The 24,195-nt window shown below is 43.6% G+C and overlaps 1 protein-coding gene across 2 annotated transcripts; it reads left to right on the forward strand.

Annotated features, from left to right (window-relative positions):
• The first annotated feature begins 10,933 nt into the window (after positions 1-10,933).
• Positions 10,934-22,952, forward strand: Krt72 (keratin 72). Of its 2 annotated transcripts, XM_027949885.2 has the most exons (9): positions 10,934-11,389; positions 12,825-13,039; positions 17,067-17,127; positions 17,521-17,616; positions 18,328-18,492; positions 19,083-19,208; positions 21,183-21,403; positions 22,004-22,038; positions 22,762-22,952. In XM_027949885.2, the coding sequence occupies exons 1-9, from the start codon at positions 10,934-10,936 to the stop codon at positions 22,950-22,952; spliced, it is 1,566 nt and encodes a 521-aa protein (XP_027805686.1). The 2 variants fall into 2 exon arrangements, with proteins under 2 accessions (XP_027805686.1, XP_027805687.1); XM_027949886.2 differs by lacking the exon at positions 19,083-19,208.
• Positions 22,953-24,195: the final 1,243 nt, after the last annotated feature.

Here is a 24,195-nt window from a genome sequence, read left to right on the forward strand (position 1 = left end):
TGTTGTGCCTGACCAGACTCCTGTGGGTCCAGAGAGGCTACACTTCCAAGTCTAGAGCTTTGAATTTGGACTCAGACTTTGCAACTAACTGGTGATTAACAGCAAATCTATCAAACCTTTTGAACCTCAACTCTTTATCTACACACTAGGCAGAATCAGATCCCCAGATGGTCATTAAGCTAAAATGAGACAACACAAAGATTCTTGTGCTGTTCCCGGCACAAGGTTATGCTTGACAAATGTTAGTGGAAACGGAAGCTTGTCCTCTATCTTTTTGGTTCAAAAACTCGACAATGAGTTTGCTGCACGAGGCATGTGACTGCTGGTAAATCAATTCACAAAATCCAAACTTGAAACAAGACCATATTCTAAGCAATAATGTTTATTTCCCAAAGAACTAACTTCCAGAATAACCAGTTTCAGGAATGGACTCTTGGGGCCAGTGAAAGTCAGTTCAATAAATATTATGTATTATGTGCCTGGTGTGTGTTACTCTGGGGATACAGTGATGAAGAAACCTGGTCCATGACCTTATGGAGACATACCATTAAAAAAGTAAACAGACAACAACAACAACAACAACAAAAAGTAAACAGAACATAGAGAACAGAGACTAAAGAAGTTACAGAGGCAGTACAGGGGGAGTGAGGGAGGGCAGGGAAGGCTCACAGAGGAGGAAACAGAGATCGCTTCAGAGGTTTCACAGGAGTTTACTAGCTGGACAAGAGGAGGAAGTGAGTTTGGGGGCCGGAGGCACTTTGTTACTGTTCTGGAGGTGGGAGGGAGATCAACAGGTGGTGAGGGGGTGCAGTGGCACCTGGGGTGGAGGAGGCATTAGCAGGGCCATACCAGAGAGGACTTCTCTCATCTGCTAAGAATAAAGATTTTGTCCTATGGAACTTGAGGGACAATTGACACCTTGTCTGTCAGGTGGAGCCTGAGTCAAGAGACCTCTGCCACTCACTGGTGGTCTGAGTACAGCAGGACTTCTGCTCATTTCCCTCATCTGTAAAAGGGGTTAATAGTTTAAGTTACCTCATAAAGTTGTCACAAGAATTAAGTTTAATGAAATAATGTTTGAGGATTATTTAGTTCAGTGCCTGGGACTTAGTAACGGCTCCATGAGTTGTTGCTCTTAGCACGATAAGGTCTTAACTATTTTCTTCAAGAAAGTTGAGTGAGAAGGGAAGCAGGGTCGGTCTCATAGAGAGCAGAAGATTGATGAAAGTGAACCAGCCGATGGCCATTGGCTATTTAGAGATATTTCTGCCATGCAGTCTTTATCTTGGGTTCTGATCATTAGTGCTGACTGCCTTAAATGAAACATGAGCAGCTTAGCTTAATACAACAAAGGTGGATCTCACTCATAGGCCAAGGCTGGGTAGGGCAGCTGTCCTCCATCATAGCTGTTGTAGCCCCATCACATGAGACACATGGCCTCCAAGGTCACTGAGACAGGGGAAAAGGGAGATGGAAGAGGCACATGGGCTGTTAACTACCTCATCATCCCAGATGGGATATACTTTCATGTCACTTACACTTCAGTGTCTAATGCTAGTCGCATGGATCCAAGTCCCCATGGAACCTCACTGGAGGCTGGGAAATGAGGAGGAGTGTGAGGCCATTTGGTGTGCTCTGGCAGTCAGTAGTGCAAGCCTACTCAGCCTAGAGACCCTGTGCCATTGCTAGGATGAGTATTTTTTTCCGTTGGCCAGTTCTGGGAGGATGCTGGACATGTTCTCTGGGGTCCATGCAGATAATCTCCCTTTGGTTTTGACAATACAACTCTAGACAGAGGGCCATAGCTAGATCAGGCTGCATGTTATATTTATATCTCCTTTGTTTTTCCAAAAACTCCACCAGGAAATGTGTCAAAATCATAAATGAATTCAGCAAAGTAGCAGGATACAAAATCAACCTCATAAATCAATTGTGTTCTTATACTCCAATAACAAATCAGCTGAGAGAGAAATGAGGAAAACCATCCCATTCACAATAACATCAAAAACAAAAGCAAAATAAAACTTGGGAATTAACCTAACAAAAGAGCTAAAAGACCCTACAATGAAAACTATAGGACATTAACGAAAGAATTTGAGGAAGACTTAGAAGATGGAAAGACCATCCATGTTCCTTTTTTTTTAGTTGTAGATTTTTTTTAATGAGAATTTTTTTTTAGTAGATTTCTCTTCAGAAGACTTCACAGTCAATAGGAAGTGTCACAACATATTTCTTTTTATTATTTATTTATTTTAATTAGATATATCTGACAGCAGACTGCATTTTGATCCATTGTATACAACTTTTCATTTCTCTGTTTGTACATGATGTAGCATCACACCAAATGTGCAGTCATACATGTACCTAGGGTAATGATGTCCATCTCATTCTACCATCTTTCCTGCCCCCATGCACCCTCCCCACTTTCCCCTCCCTTTGCCCAAAGTTCCTCAATTTTTCCTATACCTCCCCCCTCCAAGTTATGGATCAGTATCCACTTATCAGAGAACATTTAGCCTTTGGTTTTTTGGGAATTGGCTTACATTGCTTAGCATAATATTTTCCAACTCCATCCATTTAACTGCAAATGCCATAATTTTATTCTCTTTTATTGCTGAGTAATATTCCATTATGTATATATACCACAGTTTCTTTACCCCATTCATTATTGAAGGGCATCTGCATTGCTGCCACAGTTTATCTATTGTGCATTGAGTTGCTATGAACATTGATGTGGCTGCATTACTATAGTATGCTGATTTTAAGTCCTTTGGATATATAGACCAAGGAGTGGCATAGCTGGGTCAAATGGTGGTTCCATTCTAAGTTTTTAAAGGAATCTCCATACTGCTTTCCAGATTGGTTGCACCAATTTGCAGACGCACCAGCAATGTATGATTGTGCTAGATTTTCAAAGAAAATATTGAATAGAAGTGGTGAAAGAGGGTATTCCTGTCTTGTTCCAGTTTTTAGAAGGAGTGTTTCCATTTTTCTCCATTTAGAATGATGTTGGCCTTGGGTTTAGTTTAGCATAGATAGCTTTTACAATGTTGAGGTATATTCCTACTATCCCTAGTTTTTCTAGTGTTTTGAACATGAAATGGTGCTGTATTTTGTCAAATGCTTTCTCTGCATCAATTTATATAATCATATGGTTCTTATCTTTAAGTCTATTGATGTGATGAATTATATTTATTGATTTCTGTATGTTGAACCAAGCTTGCATCCCTGGAATGAACCCCACTTGATCATGGTGCACTATTTGTTTTTAGAATTATATTTTTCTAGTTGTCAATGAACATTTATTTATTTATTTATATGTGGTGCTGAGAATTGAACCCAATGTGTCACACATGCTGGGCAAGTGCTCTACCACTGGGCTACATCCCCAGCCCCAACTATTTTTTTTAAAAATATGTTTTTGTATGCAATTTGCCAGAATTTTTTTGAGAATTTTTGCATCTATGTTCATCAGGGATATTGGTCTGAAATTTTCTTTCCTTGATATGTCGCTACCTGGTTTTGGTATCAGGATGATACTAGCTTCATAGAATAAGTTTGGAAGGTTTCCTTCCTTTTCTATTTCATGGAATAATTTGAGGAGTATTGGTATTAATTCTTCTTTGTAGGTCTTGTAGAACTCAGATGTGAATCCATCTGGTCCTGGGCTTTTCTTGGTTGGTAGGCTTTTGATGGCATCTTCTATTTCCTTTCTTGAAATTGACCTGTTTAAATTGTTTATGTTCTCCTGTCTCAGTTTGGATAGATCACATGCCTCTAGTAATTTGTTGGTGTCTTTGAGATGCCGCAGTCTGGCTGGGCACAAATCAAGAGCCACTCAAGCAGGAACAAACTTTATTTCCGAACTCCCCTGAACGCCACCCACGCAGCCTTCTCGGGGACACACCACACACCAACCGGAACTCCCACCACCCGAACTTCACCAACCAATGCGAACTCTTTAGAAATCCCCATGAAAGCTCACCGGAACTCAACGGGAACTCCGCGAGAACTCAAAAGTCATCATCTTAATGGCTCGTTGGCATCACCTCTCAACCACTACTTCTGGCAAAAATGCCATGCGTCATCCCGACTCGGCTGTGGCCCTCAACATTGAGATTTTCTCTTTTACTGGAGTATAAATTTTCAAAACAGTTTCTAATTCTGTCCTGTATTTCAATAGGATCTGTCATGATATTTGTTTTTTTATCACAAATTTTAGTAATTTGAAATTTCTCCCTCCTTCTTCCCATTAGAGTGGCTAAGGGTTTGTCAATTTTATTTATTTTTTCAAAGAACCAGCTTTTTGTTTTGTCAATGTTTTGAATTATTTCTTTAGTTTCAATTTCATCAATTTCCACTCTAGATAAAATTATTTCCTGTTTTCTACTACTTTTAGTGTTTGTTTGTTTGTTTGTTTTTTTCTAGAGCTTTAAGCTGTAATGTCAGGTCGATAATTTGTTGACTTTTTTTTTTTTAATGAATGAGCTTAATGCAATGAATTTACTCTTACTTCATAGTATCCCAGAAATTTTGATAAGTTGTATTGGAGTTCTCATTTACCTCTAAGAATTTTTTTTATCTCCTCCCTGATGTCTTCTTCTTCTTCTTCTTTTTTTTTTTTTTTATCTCCTCCATGTGTCAGTCAATAGTGTATTGTTTAGTCTCCAAGTGTTGGAGTAGCTTCTCTTTTTAATTTTACCATTGATTTCTAGTTTCATTCCATTATGGTCAGATAGAATACAAGGTAGTATCTCTATTTTTTGTATTTGCTAAAACTTACTTTGTGGAATAACATGTGGTCTATTTTGGAGAAGGATCCATGTGCTGCTGAGAAGAAAGTGTATTCGCTTGTTGATGGATATGTCTGTTAAGTCCAAATTATTGATTATATTATTGAGTTCTATAGTTTCTTTGTTTAGTTTTTGTTTGGAAGATCTATCCAGTGATGAGAGAGGTGTATTAAAGACACCCAGTATTATTGTGTTGTGGTCTACTTGGTTTTTGTAGTTGAGGAGGGTTTGTTTGACATACATAGATGCCTCATTGTTTGAGTCATAGATATTTATGATTATTATGTTTTATTGATGTATGAATCCTTTCAGCAGTATGAAATATTCTTCTTTATCCCTTTTCACTACCTTTGGTTTTAAGTCCACTTTATCTAATATAAGGATGGAAACCCCTGCTTATTTATATGGTCCATGTGAGTGGTACGTTTTATTCCCACCCTTTCATATTCAGTCTGTGGATGTCTTTTCCTGTGAGATGAGTCTCTTGAAGGCAACATTTTAAAAATCCAGTCTTTCAATCTATGTCTTTTAATTGATGAGTTTACGCCATTCACATTCAGGGTTATTATTGAAATATGATTCGTATTCCTGGACACTTTGATTTATTTTTTGTTTTTAACTTAGCTTGGTTTCTCCTTTGATTGGCCTTTCCTTTAGTGTAGTTCCTCTCTTTGCTGATTTCCATTGTTGTTTTTCATTTCCTCCTCCTGGAATATTTTGTTGAGGATGTTCTCTAGTGCAGACTTTCTCACTGTAAATTCTTTTAGCTTTGGTTTATCATGAAAGGTTTTTATTTCTTCATCAAATCTTTAGCTTAATTTTGCTGGATATAAGATTCTTGTTTGGCAACCATTTTATTTCAGAGCTTGGTATATGTTGTTCCAGGATCTCCTGGCTTGAGGTTGAAAAATCTGCTGAGATATGAATTGGTCTCCCTGTCTATGTGATCTGATTTCTGTCTCTTGAGGTCTTTAAGATTCTATCCTTATTCTGTATGCTAGGCATTTTCATTATAATGTGCCTTGGTGTAGATCTGTTGTAATTTTGTACATTTGGTGTCACTTAAGTCTATTGTATTTGATTTTCCAATTATTTCTTCATGTTTGGGAAATTTTCTGATATTATCTCATTGAAGAGATTGTGCATTCCTTTGGTTTGAATCTCTGGGCCTTATTCTATCCCAATAACTCTTAGATTTTGTCTTTTGATGCTATCCCATCTTCACAGTGTGGTCAACTTTATTTTCCAGATTGTACACTTTGTCTTCATTATCTGATGTTCTGTCTTCCAAATGATCTAGTCTGTTGGTTATGCTTTCTATTGAGTTTTTTGTTTGGTTTATTGTTTCCTTCATTTCAAGGATTTTGGATTTTTTTTCCCAAATCTCTAACCCTTTCTTGACGTAATCTTTTGCTACCTGTATTTGCTCCCTTATCTCTTTGTTGGTATGATTAATGGTTGCCTGTATTTGCTCATTTAGGTCATTCTTTAATTCACAGATCATTTTAATATGTACATTCTGAACTCCTTCTCTGAGATTTCATCACTTGTGCTGTCCATGGATTCTATTATTGTAGTATCCTGGTTTGTTTGGGGCATTTTTTTTTCCTTTTTTTTTTCATGTTGTCTATGTGTCTTCCTTTCTTGCAGTGCAGATCTGAGGTATTACAGTTTCTGCCCTATAATTTTGTAGTACCCATGCAGATTATCTGTACCTCACTTTGGTGTTGGGCTTCCAGATCCTGCAGATCACGAGATGGAAGCTACTGCAACTATATATAGGTGGTGGTGGCACTAGCAGAGGTAACTTGAGATAGCAGTGGGGATGTCCCAAGATGGATGCAACCTCTTTCAGAGATGGGGCTGAAATGATGAGACTTACACTGGCTTTGGGATGTCTGTTCCGAGATGCAGCTGCCTCTAGGCCCTGTCTGTTGTCGAAAGGTGGAGGCTATAGCATGGGGAGGGCTATGGCGATGGCTGCAGTGTCCCAAGATGGAGGTGGGTTAGGCCTGGGCTCCCAGGTGGGCATGGGTGAGGGCGTGGACCTTGTGGACCCAGGCCTACCCTGGGCCTGGGCTCCCGCATGGATGGCAGAGGTCCAGTATAGGTCTGCAGGACAGAGGGGTGGACCTGGGTCTACCCTGGGCCTGGGCTCCCACACAGGTTGGTGGAGGTGGTCTCCTTCCCATATTCTTGAGTAGGCAGGATAAATATTGTCAAAATGGCCATTCTGCCAAAAGTTCTATATAGATCCAATGAAATTCCCATTAGAGACAGAAGGAGGAATCACAATACCAGATCTTAAATTATACTACAGAGCTAAAGGAACAAAAACAGCATCGTATTGGCACCAAAATAGACATGAAGACCAATGGAACACAATAGAAGACACAGAGACAAACCTACTCATATTGGACAAAGGCACCAAAAACATACATTGGAGAAAAGATAGCCTGTTCAACAAACGATGCTGGGAAAATTGGAAATCCATATGCAGTAGAATGAAATTCTATCTCTCACCCTGCACAAAGCTCAAGTCAAAGTGGATCAAGACCTAGCAATTAGACCAGAGACCCTGCACCTAACAAAAGAAAATGTAGGCCCAACACCCCAACATGTTGGCTCAGGAACTGACTTCCTTAACAAGACCCCTAAAGTTCAAGTCTGTTTTGATTCAAGGAATTTAAGTCTATTTAGTGGTGAAATGGTGATACCTTGTTCAGTGTTTCTTAAAGTATATTCCTTAAAAACCTAGTTCCACTAAGATATTTGGCCAAAAAGAGCTCTATGGCATAAAAATAGGTTTTGAAAACAATGAGGAGTTTTTTGGGTTTTGTTTTGTTTTTTTTTAAATAAAAAGAGTACTTTATGGGGCTGGAGTTGTGGCTCAGCAGCCGAGTGTTTGCCTTGCACGTGCGAGACCCTGGGTTCAATCCTCAGCACCACATAAAAATAAATAAGTGAAATAAAGGTATGTGCTCAACTACAACTAAAAAATAAATATATAAGAATCAGTTTTCTTTCTCCTTACCCTTTAGTTTTGTTTTTAAATAGCTCATTTGTAAAAAAAAAAAAAAAAAAAACACTATATGCTCAGGTTGTACAAATCAGAAATATTAAAAAAGGAAATTATTCACAATCCTACTTCTCAGTCAACACATGTGGAAAAGATTGAGTTTTGTATAACCCTTTGGTACAGCAGAAAGCACTAAGTACTATTTTTCTTGTTAACATAGTTTAGTACTATCCATCCATACATTTGTATATGTATATATAGATTTAAAATGTTAGAGCAGTTACAGGTTCATAGTAAAACTGAGTGGCAGGTGGAGAGATTTCCCATGTAGCTCTGCTCTCACATGAGCAGAGCCTCTCCCATTATCAGCATCTCCACCAGAGTGGTTCATTTGTTACAACTGATGAACCTACATTCTCTCACTTAGAATCCATAGTTTATGTTGGGGCTCATGGGCTTGGACAAATGCATAAAGACAGTATCCACTATTAGAGTATCATATAAAGTAGTTCTACTGCCCTAAAAATCTTCCAGTAGTCAGCATATTAATGGTTCTAGAAAGTTCTGTAATGAGACACCTGGATAATATTTTTTAATCCAGCACAGAATGTGCCCTCACACTCCCATCCCCCAATATCTATTACTTTCCCTCACATGAGTGTTCCAGGACAAGAGAGACCCAGTTTAACCAGCACATTTACAAGTCTCTGCTTAGAGTGGCTTCATCCATCTTTGTTATGGCATGCTGGTTTCAAAGGGTGATGTTCTGGGATTAGACTCCAATCCTGGGGTTGCTGTAATACAAGAACTAAAGACAGAGGTGGTTACCAGGGCCTGAGGTGACACAGTAAGCTGCTATCAGAGCTAGGTTCCATGGCTCAGCCACCTTTGATCTGCCCTGAGTGTGTCACTTCTGTCTCTTTATAATCTGTAATAAAGGTGATCTCAGGGGTTGAGGAGCTCCTGATTCATCTAGCCAATGAAGCACTAATGGGAAGATAAGAAAACCTCATTTTACCTGTTCTTTGTTGTTGGGCAGAAGAGCCCTGGTCCCAGAGGGATGGGTGTCTCAACTTCTTAGAAACTTTCCAGAAAAAAAGTTACTTCAAAGATTCCCTTCGTAAGACAATGCTATGTAAGGATTCTCCAGTTCAAATCCTTTTCTTGCTTTTCTGTTTCAATGGCTGGAATTAAACTCTTTCTTGTGACGATGAGTAAAAAAAAACTGGCTAAAGTTATGGGGTATAAGGAAAAGCCCATGAGATAATGAAAAGCACAACCTGGAGTTTCTTTATTAAAGGGCCTGTTGGTCCCACAGGTCTCCCCTCTCCACAGGGAAGGGACTATAGAGAGTACAGAGAGCCCACCCTCTTCCCCACTGGGGACACCACAGATTCTTCTATCTGTCAATCTATGTCCATCTCCAAGGATGCCCTGCCACTTTGTTCTCCAAGGGGCAAACAGCTTGGCTGTTATTATGCGCTGTGATTGGCTCAGTGGAGGCCATGCCAGTCAGTACACCCAGGTATCATCTGGCTACCCCATGAGGGCCGAAGGGAAGCTCTAGGGCATAACTAAGGTACAGCAATGAGCTCTGTTCCAAGCAGTCTGTTTCACAATCATCCTGAATGTCCCTGGTGCCCAGGCCCTGGTTCAGCACTGGGGCAGTGGGGGATGAAAGGGTCAATCTATGGGCCTTGTCTCTTTGATGAAGCAAAACTCATGCCCAGGGCTCAGACAGACTGAGCACTGAGACTAATAAAACACAATTCCAACTGGGGACCAACTCTGAGAACAGGAGACTGTTTCTCAGAGAAGAGAGAACTCCAAGGCAATTTAAGTTAGAGAAAAGGAAGTTGGATTAGACTAGAGAAAGATGCTCTGTAGTTTGTATGGAATGAACTTCTAGAATCTGGTTCTGGATTTCAGATCTGAGGAGTCTTTTCCAGCCCTTCCTATTATTCAGTCCCAGTTTGATGGGGACTCTGAGATGCCTGATCTGAAATGCCCTGATCAGAGGTTTCTGGGATCAGATGAATGAGCTTCTTTTTCTCTTAAACCAAACAAAAAAACTCAGGAAAGAGCATCCATCTTTCTTTCTTTCTATATTTTTAGTTGTAGATAGACAAAGTATCTTTATTTTATTTATGTAGTTTTATGTGGTGCTAGGGATAGAACCCTCACACATGCTAGGCAAGCACTGAGCTACAACCCCAGCCCAGAAAGAGCATTTTCTAAATGCCTAAAGTATTCCCTGCCATCTCCCCATCTTTCCTCTTTCCTGGAAAGTATCTCCCCTATTCTTAATTTGGAAATGCTTTTCTGGATAAATCTTCTAGCTCTTGCCCAAAATCACCCCCAGCCAGTTGAACAGTTTTTAGTGGCTTGAAGTCAGTCACAGTCAGGTCCCTGCAGAAGAGCCTGTCTCCTCTCTCTTAATATTCTCCTTGGTACTCAGAAGGAGCTCTCATCCTCCAGGAATGGGGGTAGAGGGAGGAATGGGTTTAGGATGATTCTCTGGACTATTCTTTTGTTTTTCAAATATATTTTTAGATGTTGATGGACCTTCATTTTATTCATTTATTTATGTGTGATGCTGAGAATTGAACATGCTAGGTAAGTGCTCTACCACTGAGCCATAACTCCAGCCCCTCCGGAATATTCTTGATCCTGCACATGTCCTTCTGATGAGGAACCAGCCTGGACATCTGTTGCATGTACCACACCCACAGGCCAGACCCACTGGAATCTTCCACTGAAGATCTTGGCAGTGATGACCCCAGTAATTGGAGGACAGCAAGTAGAGATAAGGTAGCTAAATTATTATAATGCAGGAGGTAAGCAAAGAAAATACAGGGTTCTGGTCATTTTTATAGGGGATTCATGGAGAGTTCAGGGGGAAGAGACAAAAATCTTGGGGAAAGGATGCTCATTTCCTAAATGAAGAACCCAGGGGGCCCCAAGTCACCTAAAAAGTGTTCCCAACATACAAATTAGGGTGACTCCAGGCTGCCGGCCTCACTGGGCTATTTAAGGGGCCAGCTGTGTAGAGAGAGCAGCTGTTGTCTGCACCTGGCCTGCCGCCCTGCCCTGCACCGCCCAGCGACCCGTCCTCACCAGCATGAGCCGCCAGTTGACCCTTTACCCCAGCGGGGAGCGCCTGGGCTTCAGCGGCTGCTCGGCTGTCATCTCTGGCCGGTTCAGCAGCAGTCCTGCCTCCTTTAGGGCCGGAGTCAAGAGCGCTGCCACCTTCGGTAGCAAGAGCCTCTTCTGCGTGGGGGGCGGCCGGCGCTTGGCGCTCAGTGCAGCAGCGAGGGGTGGCGGCTATGCCCTGGGCCATGGGGGTGTGGGCGGCGGCCGCCCAGGCGGCTTCGTGGGCACAGTGTTTGGCAGCGCAGGGCTGGGGCCCACGTGTCCGTCCGTGTGCCCTCCTGGTGGCATCCCCCAGGTCATTGTCAACAAGAGCCTCCTGGCCCCCCTCAATGTGGAGCTAGACCCCGAGATCCAGAAGGTGCGCGCCCAGGAGAAGGAGCAGATCAAGGTGCTGAACAACAAGTTTGCTTCTTTCATCGACAAGGTGGGTACTGGAACATGTGCCTGTCCCTGCATTACCCCTATTCCCCGCCTCCCCCCAGTTCTGTACCCATTCTCCTGAGGATGAGCTGCATGTGAACCAGGGTGAACTAATCCCTTTCTGAGCCTACCTTTCCTTTTTGTAAAATGTCACAGTAAAGGATCCTAGCCCAGTGAGTTTAATGATCAGCTGGGATGTTTACAGTGACTGGCACAAACTCCCAATACAGGGGAGCCTGTTCCTTTCTTGTATGGGACAAGACTCTGGGAAGGACGGCATGCTCAGAGGCAGGAGACTTGTAGAATGGATCCTTTGATGGCTCCCAGTTTCACTCAAGGAAATGGGAACACACACTCAGCACAAGGGAGTTAGAGGGATGTAGGCTGGGGAATGTCACAGGGTTTGGTGAATGGAGAGAAATTAAAAGGCAAGAGGGGATTGAAGAGGAGGCGAGAGAAAAGAGAAAACTAGCATCAGGCTGAGGGGACATTTGGAAAGAGGGCATGTCAGGTTCTATGTTTGGGGAGGGATTGTTCTCCAAAATGTAACAAGGAAGGTGACTGACGGTTCAGTGGCAGTGACCCCAGTGAATGGGAGGAGACAGGAATGGGCTTCTCTTGTCTCTACTGGGGTAGCAGGTCTAGACCATGAGTGTGACATAGGAACGTTAATTATAATGACAATAGCTCACATCATTGGAGACATCACTCAGCATGATGGACAGCAACTGGTACTGTCCCAAGGGACTTGTTTGTCAATGCACAACCTAGAATTCTGTTATTGTTCTGCCTTGCAGATGAGGAAACTAAGACATAAGAAATGAGCCCAAGTTGATAAACAGCCGAGGGTGGACCTCTTTCTCGCTCTGCTAAGGAGGAGTGAGGTGGCCGGAGGGGAAAGGCCATGAGTTAAAGAAACACAGCTACTATTTTGGAAGACAGGGGCCATCTGCTTCCTCTTTCTAAGTGTGTTGTTCCTGAGCGTGTTTTCTCCTGTCCCCCAAGTTTAGACATAGGTGACAAGAAGGATGTGGGTGAGCAGCAGAGGGACTAAAGCTGAAGGAACCCCTGTAAAGATGTGAGAACCCACTTTGAACAGTAAGAAACAAGAGCAATTTAGTCTCCATGGGAGGAAGAGCATCCAAACCACTAGTGAGATATTCCAGTTGCTTCTCAGTTCAATTCTCCCCTCTCCCCGCTTCCCAGCATGTATAGCAGGAGAAACTCTCAGTCACATGAAAACTCACCGAGGCAGAGCCAGATGGCACCGTTGCTCAAGTCTGCCTCCTGATTTATTTTCAACTGGATCTTGCTTCTTGTCTTAGAGACCCAGATGAGCATGTCTGCTAAGTTGACTCTGCCTCTGATGAGCCTTCCTGTTCCCCTCTCAAGAGGCAACAACATGCAGCCTCTGGGCCTTGACCACTTTTGTGTTCCAGGTGCGGTTCCTGGAGCAGCAGAACCAGGTGCTGGAGACCAAGTGGAACCTGCTGCAGCAGCTGGACCTGAACAACAGCAGAAAAAGCCTGGAGTCCATTTATGAAGCCCGCATCAGTACCCTGCGGAAGCAGCTGGAGACACTTTCTGGAGACAGGGTGAGGCTAGACTCGGAGCTGAGGAGCATGCGTGATGTGGTGGAGGACTACAAGAAGAGGTGAGTGGGAGGCAGAGCAGAGCCCACTGCAGAGTCTGACTACAGATGAGGTTTCCATCTCAAGCCAATTTCTTTTTGCCTTCTTAGTTCCTTTGCTGAGAGCATTGCTGTTTTCTTTCCCACAGAGGAGGGGGAGTCATTTAAACAGAATGAGACTTAGGAAAACAATGGATCTATCCAGAAAGGTGCTCTGAATTACAGGAAATGTGTGTTCAGTTTCTAGCATTGGAAATAGAGGAATGGGGAAAGAGAATGGGCTCAATCAGATGGACAACTCAAGGGGCTTTGTAGTTTCTCCTGACTGACACTTTCCATGGTAGTTCCCAGAAAGTGAGATGCTCTGCCAATCCCAGAACAAATTTCAAATCTAAGCAAAAATGAAGACTTACTTCATGTTGAAGCATGTGTGCCTTTGAACCTCACCTTTCAGGAGAATAAGTGAAAATGTGTTTGGAAGCCCATATTGTGTCTCCCTCTGAGTTGAGCCAATAATGAGAGGTTCACTGTGACCTGACAGTTTGGAAGTTTGCTTCCAGTTGTCAGCATTTCTAGGCACAGGTGACCTCGTCTGCACTTCCAGGGAGTGGAGATGATCAGAACTGAATTCATTCTCTTGCTCCCCATTCAATGCCTGTCCAACTGTATTCCGAAAAGGAACCCTGGCCCGAGCCTGCATAGAGACCCCAAGGGAGGTGACATAGTCCCTGACCACAGAGAGCACATAGATTGTAGGGGCAAACTTGCAGAATACTTTCAGATAACAGAAATGAATACAGTGTGGACTGAGTTCAAGTGGAATTAAGATGTAAATTGGACTCCAAGTGGTGTTTGAGCAAGGTATGGAAGAAAGAGGAGGCTGCAGGCTGGAAGTCCCTGGCAGAGGCCTCCAGGGACTATACCTTTTAGAGGTTAAAGGTCTGGAGTTGCAGAATTGCCATTAACTCATTGAGCAGCATAGGTGAGCCTCCTGTTGCACTGTGAATTTAGTTAATAAAATTTATAAAAATCAAATATGAGCCTGGTGGGGTGGTGTGCAAATGTAATCCCAGACACTTACCTAGGAGGGTCCCAAGTTCTGGGTAAGTTAGTGGGACTCTCTCCCCTCACCTCCACCCAAAAGAGGGGGACTTGGACTTGGGATGTAGTTCAGTGGCAGAGTAACCCTGGGTTTAATCCCCAGCACCCCCAACCCAAAATCAAATGCTGATACCTGCCTTAATACCTAAAAAAAAGCTGTTGAGAAGATAATGCCTGATAGTTATGTCTTCACAGCTCTTAAAAAAAATTAAAGTACAACACATGTGTAAGACATTGTTTCCCTGATGTCAAAGTCCTAGATTTGAGTCCTAACTTCACTATAAACTACCAGTATAACCTTGGCCAAGTCTCTTAATATCTTTAGCATCATTTGTAAACTTGAGATAGAACTGACCTCATAGAACTGTTGTGGGAATTAAAAGAATTACTGAAAAGCTTAGCATGATGTTTAGCATGAAGAAAGGTAGTTAAATAAATATTACTTGCATTTATTATGATTATTTTAAATTTAATTTTATCACTAATCTCTTCCGTCTGTGGGTCTTTTTTATGTTGTACCTGTTATGACATTGCATAGAAGCTCCTAATCATAAAACATCCTTGAATTAACAGCTTTAGTGCATTTACCTTCCCATTAAACTATGAGTTTCTAAAAGATAGTGTGTGTCTTTAGCATCATTCTATACCATGAGGTTTTTCTCATAGATTCCCTAAAATAATTTTTAAAAACTCACCATTTAAAAACATTCTCACAATTTATTTTAAAAATTTGACTCCTAAAAATTCTTATGAATTTAAGTAGTTGTAAAGGCTGTCATTTCAAGCATATTATGTATATTGCCATTTAGAATTATATTGGCTACATCATCATTTAAATATATTCACTTGCATCTAGGTGCCACTGCAGTTTAATACCCACCGTCTTTCATCAAAAAGTTAATAAAAAGTTTTGCTTTAAAAATTATAAACTCAACCTGACCCTTGTCCCATTGGAACTGAAAATTTCAAGCCACTTTCCCCATATCATTTGATTACAATGCAATATATTTTTATACCTTTATGTCTTTTATTGACCTTGCTCATGAAATACACCTGTAACTTGAAATTTTAGAAAGTTTATTTCTTAATTACCATGAGTTTTTAAATGCTTAAGATTTATTCTGGGTTGAGTTATTCAAATAACAAAATGTGTTGTTAATTTTGTTAAATAAGTATAAGACATAACAATAGTTTTCAAAAAGAAGGTTTTAAATTTTTATTTTAAAAATTTATTTTGATTTTTTCTGTATTTTTATTGTTGCATGATAATTATTATAATGGTGGGACTTGTTGTTACTTATTCATACGTGCACACAATATAATATAATTTGGCCAATATCATTCCCCAGCGGAAACAGATTTCTTAATGAGTTGAACAGGGCTGATTTTCTTTCATTGGCTTAGTTATCCATGGAGGATGTTGATTCTTGTTAGAATTATAGGATTCTAGTCTAATATTATCTTCATTCCTCTGCAAGTTCTGGAAAACTATTCATACAAATAGATTGTAAAGAGTTTTGTGAGAGTAGTGTTATTGAGTTTTCTGGATGTGTTCCCAGTTTTTTTGTTTTTTCTTTCTTTCATAGCACTTATCATTTTCCAGTATTCTATATAATTTATTTATTTATTGTTTGTATTACTCTGCTTCCTAAAGGAAGGAGTTTGTTTTGCTCACTGATCCCAACTTCCTGCAAAATGCCCCACGTTAAACATATAATTCTTAGGTGAATGATCACATGTTAAAACCACATTAATGACTCATCATTATAAATCATTTTAAATGATCCACAGCTGACAATGTAGGCTTTTCTTTCTTTATTTTTTTTGTAGTCCTTCACAGTTATTTTTTTTCTCTTTACATATCCATGACAATAGAGTGTATTTTGACATATCATACATACATGGAGTAGAACTTATTCTAATTATGAATGTGATTGTAAATGATGTGGACATACACTAGTCATATATTCATATATGAACATAGAGAAGTTATGTCCAATTCATTCTACCGTCTTTCCTATTCTTCCTCCCTTCTCTTTTTTTAAAAAATTGAAAACCATCTGACTCGCAAAAAAGGGTGTTTTTCCTAGTTGATAAAGTCACTTATCTTCCAAATTTCCAGAAAGCATTTCCTCTTTCTAGTCCCTGGCAACCATCATACTATTTCCCATCTCTATGATTTGTTACTTTAAGAACCTCATATAAATGGAATGATATATATTCACCTTTTGTAACTGCTTATTTCAGTTCGCATAATGTCCTCAAAGTTCATTCATATCATATCATATTGCAGACTTTCTTTATAAGCCTGAATTCTTCCTTGTATGTATATCTGACATTCTATATTATCATTATTATTGTTAGTATTATTATTTTATTATTTTTTACCAATGCTCAAGTTCTTGTTCTAACAAATGTCCTGTAGTACATTCTTTGATAATAGCAAGGGATGGAAGAGGTGGTCTGTTTAAATACAATGATCCATAATCTGCCCTCCCCAATTTATAATATGTCTGTGTGAAGAACATCCCAGTCCCATTCAAACAGTTTCTAAGACCTCACTTCACCTGGAAGAGGAAAAAATGTTTAAGAAACAGATACAACATACAGTGTTTGTTCTGTGCCTGGGAGACGTTGGCACCCTGGGCCATAGCAGCATATGAAGGTGTGTGCCTTTCTGCTGTGACACAGAAGCGGCCAGTTTTGAGAGGAAGGTGGGAAGGTAGATCTGGGGGACTCTCCACCAGTGGTGCTTTCTCAGGTGAACCATTTTAGGGAAGACTGCCTATGAGCTGAGGAGCTGGAAATGGACGTTGAGCCTGTCCTTGCCCCCATGCCCTTTGGAACTGTCATGTGTGCACCAGAAGTTCCTGGTCTCCACCCCACTTGTGGCATAGAGGGGACCACTGACTGCTTGGTGAGGGTTTTCACAGCTGCATTATCTCAACAGGTACGAGGTGGAGATTAACAGACGAACTGCTGCCGAGAATGAGTTTGTGATGCTGAAGAAGGTGAGAGGGCCCAGGCACGGTTGGAAGATGCCTGGAGGGGTCCTGACGCCTGGCCCAGTGGTGTTCGCAAGATGAGGGAAGGGACGCTCTGGGCCACTCAGTTCTTTGGGCAAGGGTGACTGGGATTCTAACTCTAGTTCCTTGCACCAAGTCCCTTCCTGGGATGTGGCTGCTCCTAGCATGTGCCAGCTTAAATCCAGACATTCTGCTGTACTTCTAGTGTGGCTATTGTACTGCACTTGAGTTGTTTTGCTTTCAGGAATTGGGTCATTCCAAAACATGAGGTCAGGGAGGTAGAGAGCACCAGGGAGCTGTGGCTTTTTGTGGCAGGGAGGGCAGGGCAGGGAAGGCAGCTGTCCATCTAGGGCAGCCTGACTGTCTTATGTACCCCAGGATGTGGATGCTGCCTACATGAACAAGGTAGAGCTCCAGGCCAAGGTGGACTCCTTGACAGAAGAGATCAAATTCTTCAAGGATCTCTATGAAGGGGTAAGGACTTTGCTGACCTCTGTGTTATGGGATGCTGCCCTTGACCAAGGATTTGTGGCCAAGGGGTGGGAGGAAGAAGTCTTTAACTTGGTGCAGCTGACATTTGCCAAGACCTCACTGGGTGCTAAGCAATGACCAAGGCTTTGAGGGAGAGGGAATGATCCCTGTCCCCCAGGAGTTCATGGCCAGGCACGAAAACCAATATGCAGAGGAGCTTTGAGAGAGCAGAGGCAAAGCAGGGTGAATCCCACCTGGGCCATCCTAGAGCCTGGAGAAAGGAGTTCAGTGGGTGCTGGGAAGGGCCCGATGTTCCTGCCTGAAGGGACAGAAGAAGTGATGATCCAGAAGCCTGCTGTCAAAGCTCCAGGGGTGTGGGAGGAAACAGAAACCTGGAGAGGGGAAAGGTGGCAGTCATTCCCTTGAGGCCTGCAAGTGCCACATGAAGAGTGGCTTGATTCTGTGGGGCAAGGGGGGCCTTGCTAGATTTTGAGGAAGAGTGGAGAGGGGTGGGAGAGTCCTGAGGGCATGGTAGAGAGCGGTCCCATCACGGGGGTCTGAAGCTCAAGGACCCACTCTCATGCCAGACAACCGGTGACACTGAGGCAGAGCTCCACATTGAGGATAGCAAGACATGTGCCCAGGGAGGGTCAGGAGAAGTGGTCCCCTCACAGGGACCCCCTAACTGGCTCCCTTCCCCTCACTGTCCTCCAGGAGATTGCTCAGATGCAGTCCCATATCAGTGACACATCTGTTGTCCTGTCCATGGATAATAACCGGCAGCTGGACCTGGACAGCATCATTGATGAGGTCCGCGCCCAGTATGAGGAGACCACCCAGAAGAGCAAGGCTGAGGCCGAGGCCCTGTATCAGGGCAAGGTGAGCTGGGTGCCAGATGCACCAAAGCCCAGTAACTACAGCTGGGACTGCATTGTGCATGCTTATGTGCACACGTGGCATGTGTGTGTATGTATGTGCTTGTGTGTGCATTTGATGTGTACGTGCATGTGTGTGGAAATGCCTCTCCATGGCCCGGGGAGATCACCCGCAGTCTTGGCATGTGTTAGGAATGCACATGGGGCTTAGCCCTTCCCCTGCCCTGGCCTTTGACTGAACTCTGAGGCCATGACAGCCACAACCCTGATAGAACTTTGATATCGTGTCTATGAATAACCTACATATCTCAGGTTTTCTTCTTCTTTCCAACTCAAGCAAAATGAGGACAGAAAATTCAAACTCTACAAGGTTCTCATGTTTGAGAACCCAAGAATCCTATTGAATTAGGGTAGGGCCCTTCCTCTCCAGAAGAAAAGCATTATTTCCTGCCCACTTACCCCCCAACTCCTTCTCTTGCGCTCATATTGCTTCAATAATGAGAATGCTTGGGGGCACCATCCCTGTGCCGAGCACCCCTCAGCAGGTGACTTCTGTCTGACCTCTGATCTTTCTCTCTTGCCATCCAACCTCAGATCCAGGAACTGCAGGTTGCAGCAGGCCAGCATGGGGACGACCTCAAGCTCACCAAGACAGAGATCTCGGAGCTCAACCGGCTGGTTCAGAGGATCCACTCGGAAATAGGAAATGTGAAGAAGCAGGTGGGTTCTATGAAATGAGTCCGTGAATGGGGTTGATTGGGCACCCATCTGGACAAGACAGAATATGAATAAAGGGTAAGACGTGGTCCGCTCCGGAGGTATTTACAACTCATAGGGAGGGGAGGATCGAGCGCATGGGGATAGCAGCGCCTTCTACACAGCGCAGCGTGCACTGTAGATGCCATGGGAATCCAGAGGGGCTGGAGATGAGTGGGGACGCGAGGGAAGCTGTCTGCAGGGGCTGGGATTGCACCGGGATGGGAGGCAAAGGGAAGACTGAGAGGTGTGCCACCGAAGGAGCCAGCAGGAGCCACAGACGGAGGCAGGCACGTGCATGGTGCATGTGCAGGGAGGAGGGCTGCTTCCCTGGGGCAGAAGGCAGGTAATGCAGCAAGGTGGCCTGGAGTAGAGGAGACCACGAGGTAGGGGTAGGCGGATTCTGGACACCTTCTAAGTCAGGCAGTAGGTTTAGGCCTGATGCTGTAGGTAAAAGGAAGCCTTTTTAAGGTTTGACATGGCTATTTCTTGTTGGAGGAAGGAGAATCTGCAGTTGATTTTGGAACAAAATGGGGAAGAAATAGCCTCCCACCCTAGACTCAGCCTAAGCCCCTGGTGGGGGTCTTCCCCACGGTGGTTACATGTGGCGGGCACTGCACTCAGTTCCCCATCTCTGGGATAGCATGATTGCAACCACACTTGTGCCACCTCACCTGTGGTTCTGTGGAGACCAGTTGTCCCATTTCCTTGCCCTTCACTTCATTCCTCACCCCTCATCCTGTGCCTGTGCACATGTATGTGCACATGTGTGAACACACATATATACACACACACACTACTACTCCTCTGTGTAGTAGGCTCATAATGCTGGGAAGAAGAAATAAGAACTTAGAATTAAGTAAGAACTTATTTAAGTTCTTTGCTTAATCAAGATATGTGTAAATGCAAGAAAAAATTGTGATGTTGAAGCTCCCTTGGCATTTGATGATGGTATCTAGCTGATAAAATGTTGTGTGCTCACAGTTGGGTGCACTTATTACCAGAAAGTGACTTTTTAAGATCAGAATGTCACTGTGTTCTGGGGGTCAGGGAAGATGTCTCTGTAGTAAACATGTGATATCCTTTGTGACACTCGGTCCTCATCAAGTCTCCTTTTGAGGGCCTTCAGTCAAGGGTCTTTCCTGCCCTGCTCAAAGAAGCTCAGAGTAACAAATGTAGCATTTGTATCAAAGAATGTCAAGATTTCACGACACTGCATTCACAAGACCTAAGCTTTTGATGTGCCCTGGGTTCATTCTGGGGTTCTTGATCAACAAAAAAGAGCAAAGGACAGTTTGAATTCAAATGACAGAATTTATTACCATCCCCCAAATCACTAGACCTTCACAGTTCCAAGGATGAGACATGGTTTTCTGTGGTTAGGCAAATAGGTCCTGGGCGTCTCCTCAGGCTGTGAGCTACTCACCCAAAATGCCATGGGAGATGGCATTCTGGGGGTTGCCTAACAGAAGAAGGTGGCATTCTAGAAATCCATTTTTCCTCTGGTTCAGTTGTTGTTTTTCTGGACATGAAGTAAACTTGCCTCCACAGAAAGGGGACACTCCACAAAGAAGCCTGATCCTTAGATCCCACCAAACATTAGCTGAGTGACCAGAACATGTCCATACTAAAAGACTCAAGAAGTCCCCGGAGGCTTTTACATGCATGCAAGCACACAGCCCCATCTGCAGTGTCCTCTGGCAGGTCACCTGATTTTACCTAATAGCAAGAGTTTGTCACATTAAAAACAGTACTTCCATCTTCAGATGCGGAGGCATCAACTGGGGTGAGCCAGGGGAAGGATGGATTCACCTCTAGTGATCAACCTGGAGGATCTCAAAGCATTTGCTATCAGTCAGGGCCACAGGAGGGGGCGATGTCCAAGCAAGATGTCAGAACTGGGCTCTGACGTAAAGTGCTAAATCTGCTTGCCACCAGTGCTCCAGTCTGGAGACGGCCATCGCTGACGCGGAGCAGAGGGGTGACTGTGCCCTTAAGGATGCCCGGGCCAAGCTGGATGAGCTGGAGGGCGCCCTGCAGCAGGCCAAGGAGGAGCTGGCCCGAATGATGCGCGATCACCAGGAGCTCCTGAGCGTGAAGCTGGCCCTGGACGTGGAGATCGCCACCTACCGCAAGCTGCTGGAGGGCGAGGAGAGCAGGTGAGGGGCAGATACCTTCTGCCTGGGGCAGTGTTCTCTCTTCTTTAGTAGGCAGCCCAAAGGCAAGCAGGTTAGTTCTGTTAAGGTCCAACTGAATAAATCCTACAGCACATGGGCTTGCCACGTGGTACGGAAGGCTTAAGTTAGACAGCAAGAAGGACTGAGTTGTAAAAGTCCCAAAGAGGTCATGGGACAGGGAGTATCAATGTCAGCAGTGTTAGAAAAACAGAACATCTTATGGTCCTTCACCTGGCTTGGAGAGGAGGGACAAGATGGCCTCCAAGGGTCATTCAAGTTCAAGGTCACTTTGGAGAAGCCTAGGGCCCAGTAAGGATGTGGGCTCTTTCTTAATTGTCTAAGACTAATGGCATAACTATAGAGGACTGGAGGCAAAGCTGTCTCACAGAAGAGATAATCCTGATGCCTCTGGTGGAGAATGACTCCCTACAACAGAGTTCACTTTAGTCCTCTTGACAGGTCCCCCTGGGATATGGGAAGAGGATGGGATGGGCTTGGAGAGCATGTTCTGAGAGAAGAGGTTAATTCACAGATGGGGCAATTGTTTATGAGAGATTTACCTGTTATATTCTCCCTTTGCAGGATGTCTGGTGAATACCCAAATTCCGTGAGCATCTGTAAGTACCTGCACATCTCAGTACCACCCTTCATCACCTTACTAGAAATCTGGCCTTTTAATCCCATGATATAAGACAGAAATCAGGGAACTGGCTTTAGTAACCACAGGGAAATGATGGATGGAGAATAACAATATTATGAAAAACAGAAGCGCAATCTACCGAAAAATTCAGTGATACCCAACAGTGTCTAATCCAACTGTTGGCTATAAGAACAATGCTTAATGACTACCTTCTTTTCCTATTGAGGTCAGGCCAATGTAGAAGTCCCATATTTCAGGAAAAGGAGTTAAGGGGGACCTGAAAGCTGAATAATGAAAAAGAGCAGCTGAAACAACCCACTCTATGCTTAAACCCCGGGGAGAGGTGGGGAGGTGCTGCATTCGGAGAGGCAGGAATACTGCCAGCAGCCTCCTTCGGCATCAGCAGCGATCAGAAGGTCTCCCTCAGTGAAGGGCCTGTCATCATTTGGTTCTGTCTGTGGGGAAGTTCCTGAGAAGAGTCCTGGCTGCTAAGAGCTGAAATTCTGATATTGATAAATTTTCACAGACCACTAGAAAAAGCTTGATTATATGGGGCTGAGTACATGAAAAATGAAGCCATATATCCGAGCCCATGAAAATCTCTTAGCAAACTAAAGAGAGTGAAAAAGAGAGAGCATGCTGAAGGAGTAGTCCAGGGCACAGGGCCGACTGGGCTGGGGTCTTCTCTCTGCCCTTACAGCTGTCATCAGCAGCACCAATGCAGGCGCAGGAGGGGCTGGCTTCAATGTGGGCTTTGGCACCTCGACCAGTTACAGCTACAAACCTGTGGCTATGGAGGTCAAGACCAAAGGCAGCTGTGGCGGCGAGCTCAAGGATCCCCTTGCCAAAACCTCGAGCAGTAGCTGTGCATCCAAAAAGGCTTCCAGATGATGGGCAGGTGTTGGCTCTGTGCGGAAGGCTGCAGAAGCCATTCACCTCCTCCCTGTCCATCCCAGAGTCCCCTTTCCAACTCAGGAAATGCTTTGCCTGTCACCATAATCCCAGTCCTATCTTCTCCCCTGTTGTCTTCAGTGGGGCCATACTCTGATGTGGGGAGGCTAGTTCCCTCTGTCCTGGTGGCTTTTCATTGCTTAACTGCAGAGATAGTGCACACACCCAGGAGGCTGGTCTGCAGCCAGCCTCTTTCAAGTGCAAACCCTTTTCAAGTGGCTGTCTTGGGCTGTCACTGCCAAGAAGCTCTCTTTGTCCCCTGACTGGGATTGTGTCTGTTCCATGCTTCTCCTGCAATAAAGTCTGTTTTCTATTGCTATCACAGAATGCCTGAGTCTGGGTAATTTATAAAAAAAAAAACACAGAGATTTGTTTTGACTTATGGTTCTGGAGGGCCAAGAGAATGGCCCCAGCATCTGTTTGGCTTCTGGTGAGGGCCTCACGCTGCATCTCTGTGGCAGCCAAGTGGAAAGGGGAAGTGACATGTGCAGGTGGAGCACTTGGGTGAGAGAGACTGAGGGGAGATGCCAGGCTTGCTTCACAACAGCCTGCTCTAGAGAGAACTGATCCATTCATGAGGGTGGTGCTCTCTTGGTCTAGTCACATTCCAAAGACCCCACCTCCCACAGCTGCTACCGTATTGGGGATCAAATTTCAACATGGGTGTTGGTGGGGACACACCCTACCCAAGCCCTAGTGCCAGCTGGTTTTCCAAGTGGACTCTGTAACCTGGGATGTTGGCCTCTGCATCGCCCTAGTTTTTTTTTTTTTTGGTCTGAAACTCTTGCTTTCCTCTGAGTCCCTGGCCTTCTGTGGATCTTTGCTCTCTGGTTTTAGCCAGGCAGGTATTGGGCGATACCTGATCCTGTATATGGTTGAAATACACTGAGTAGGTTCAGTGGTCCCTAGGCACTGTGTCACCTAGTCTACATAATGGCCCTGTGAGACAGGTGATGGCACCTGCTACAGAAAGACATTTTGAGACTGTGTCAGAAGTTGGAACTTTTCTAAAAAATTCATTTATGTTATTCTTTTTAAAATTCGTTCTTTTTTAGTTATACATGACACTAGAATGTATTCTGACATATTATACAGACATAGAGTACAACTTCCCATTCTTCTGGTTGTGAATGATGTAGAGTTCCACTGCTCATGTATCATATATGAACATAGAAAGGTTATG

Source organism: Marmota flaviventris, chromosome 3 (genome assembly GCF_047511675.1).
Source record: "Marmota flaviventris isolate mMarFla1 chromosome 3, mMarFla1.hap1, whole genome shotgun sequence".
Taxonomy (NCBI): Eukaryota; Metazoa; Chordata; class Mammalia; order Rodentia; family Sciuridae; genus Marmota; species Marmota flaviventris.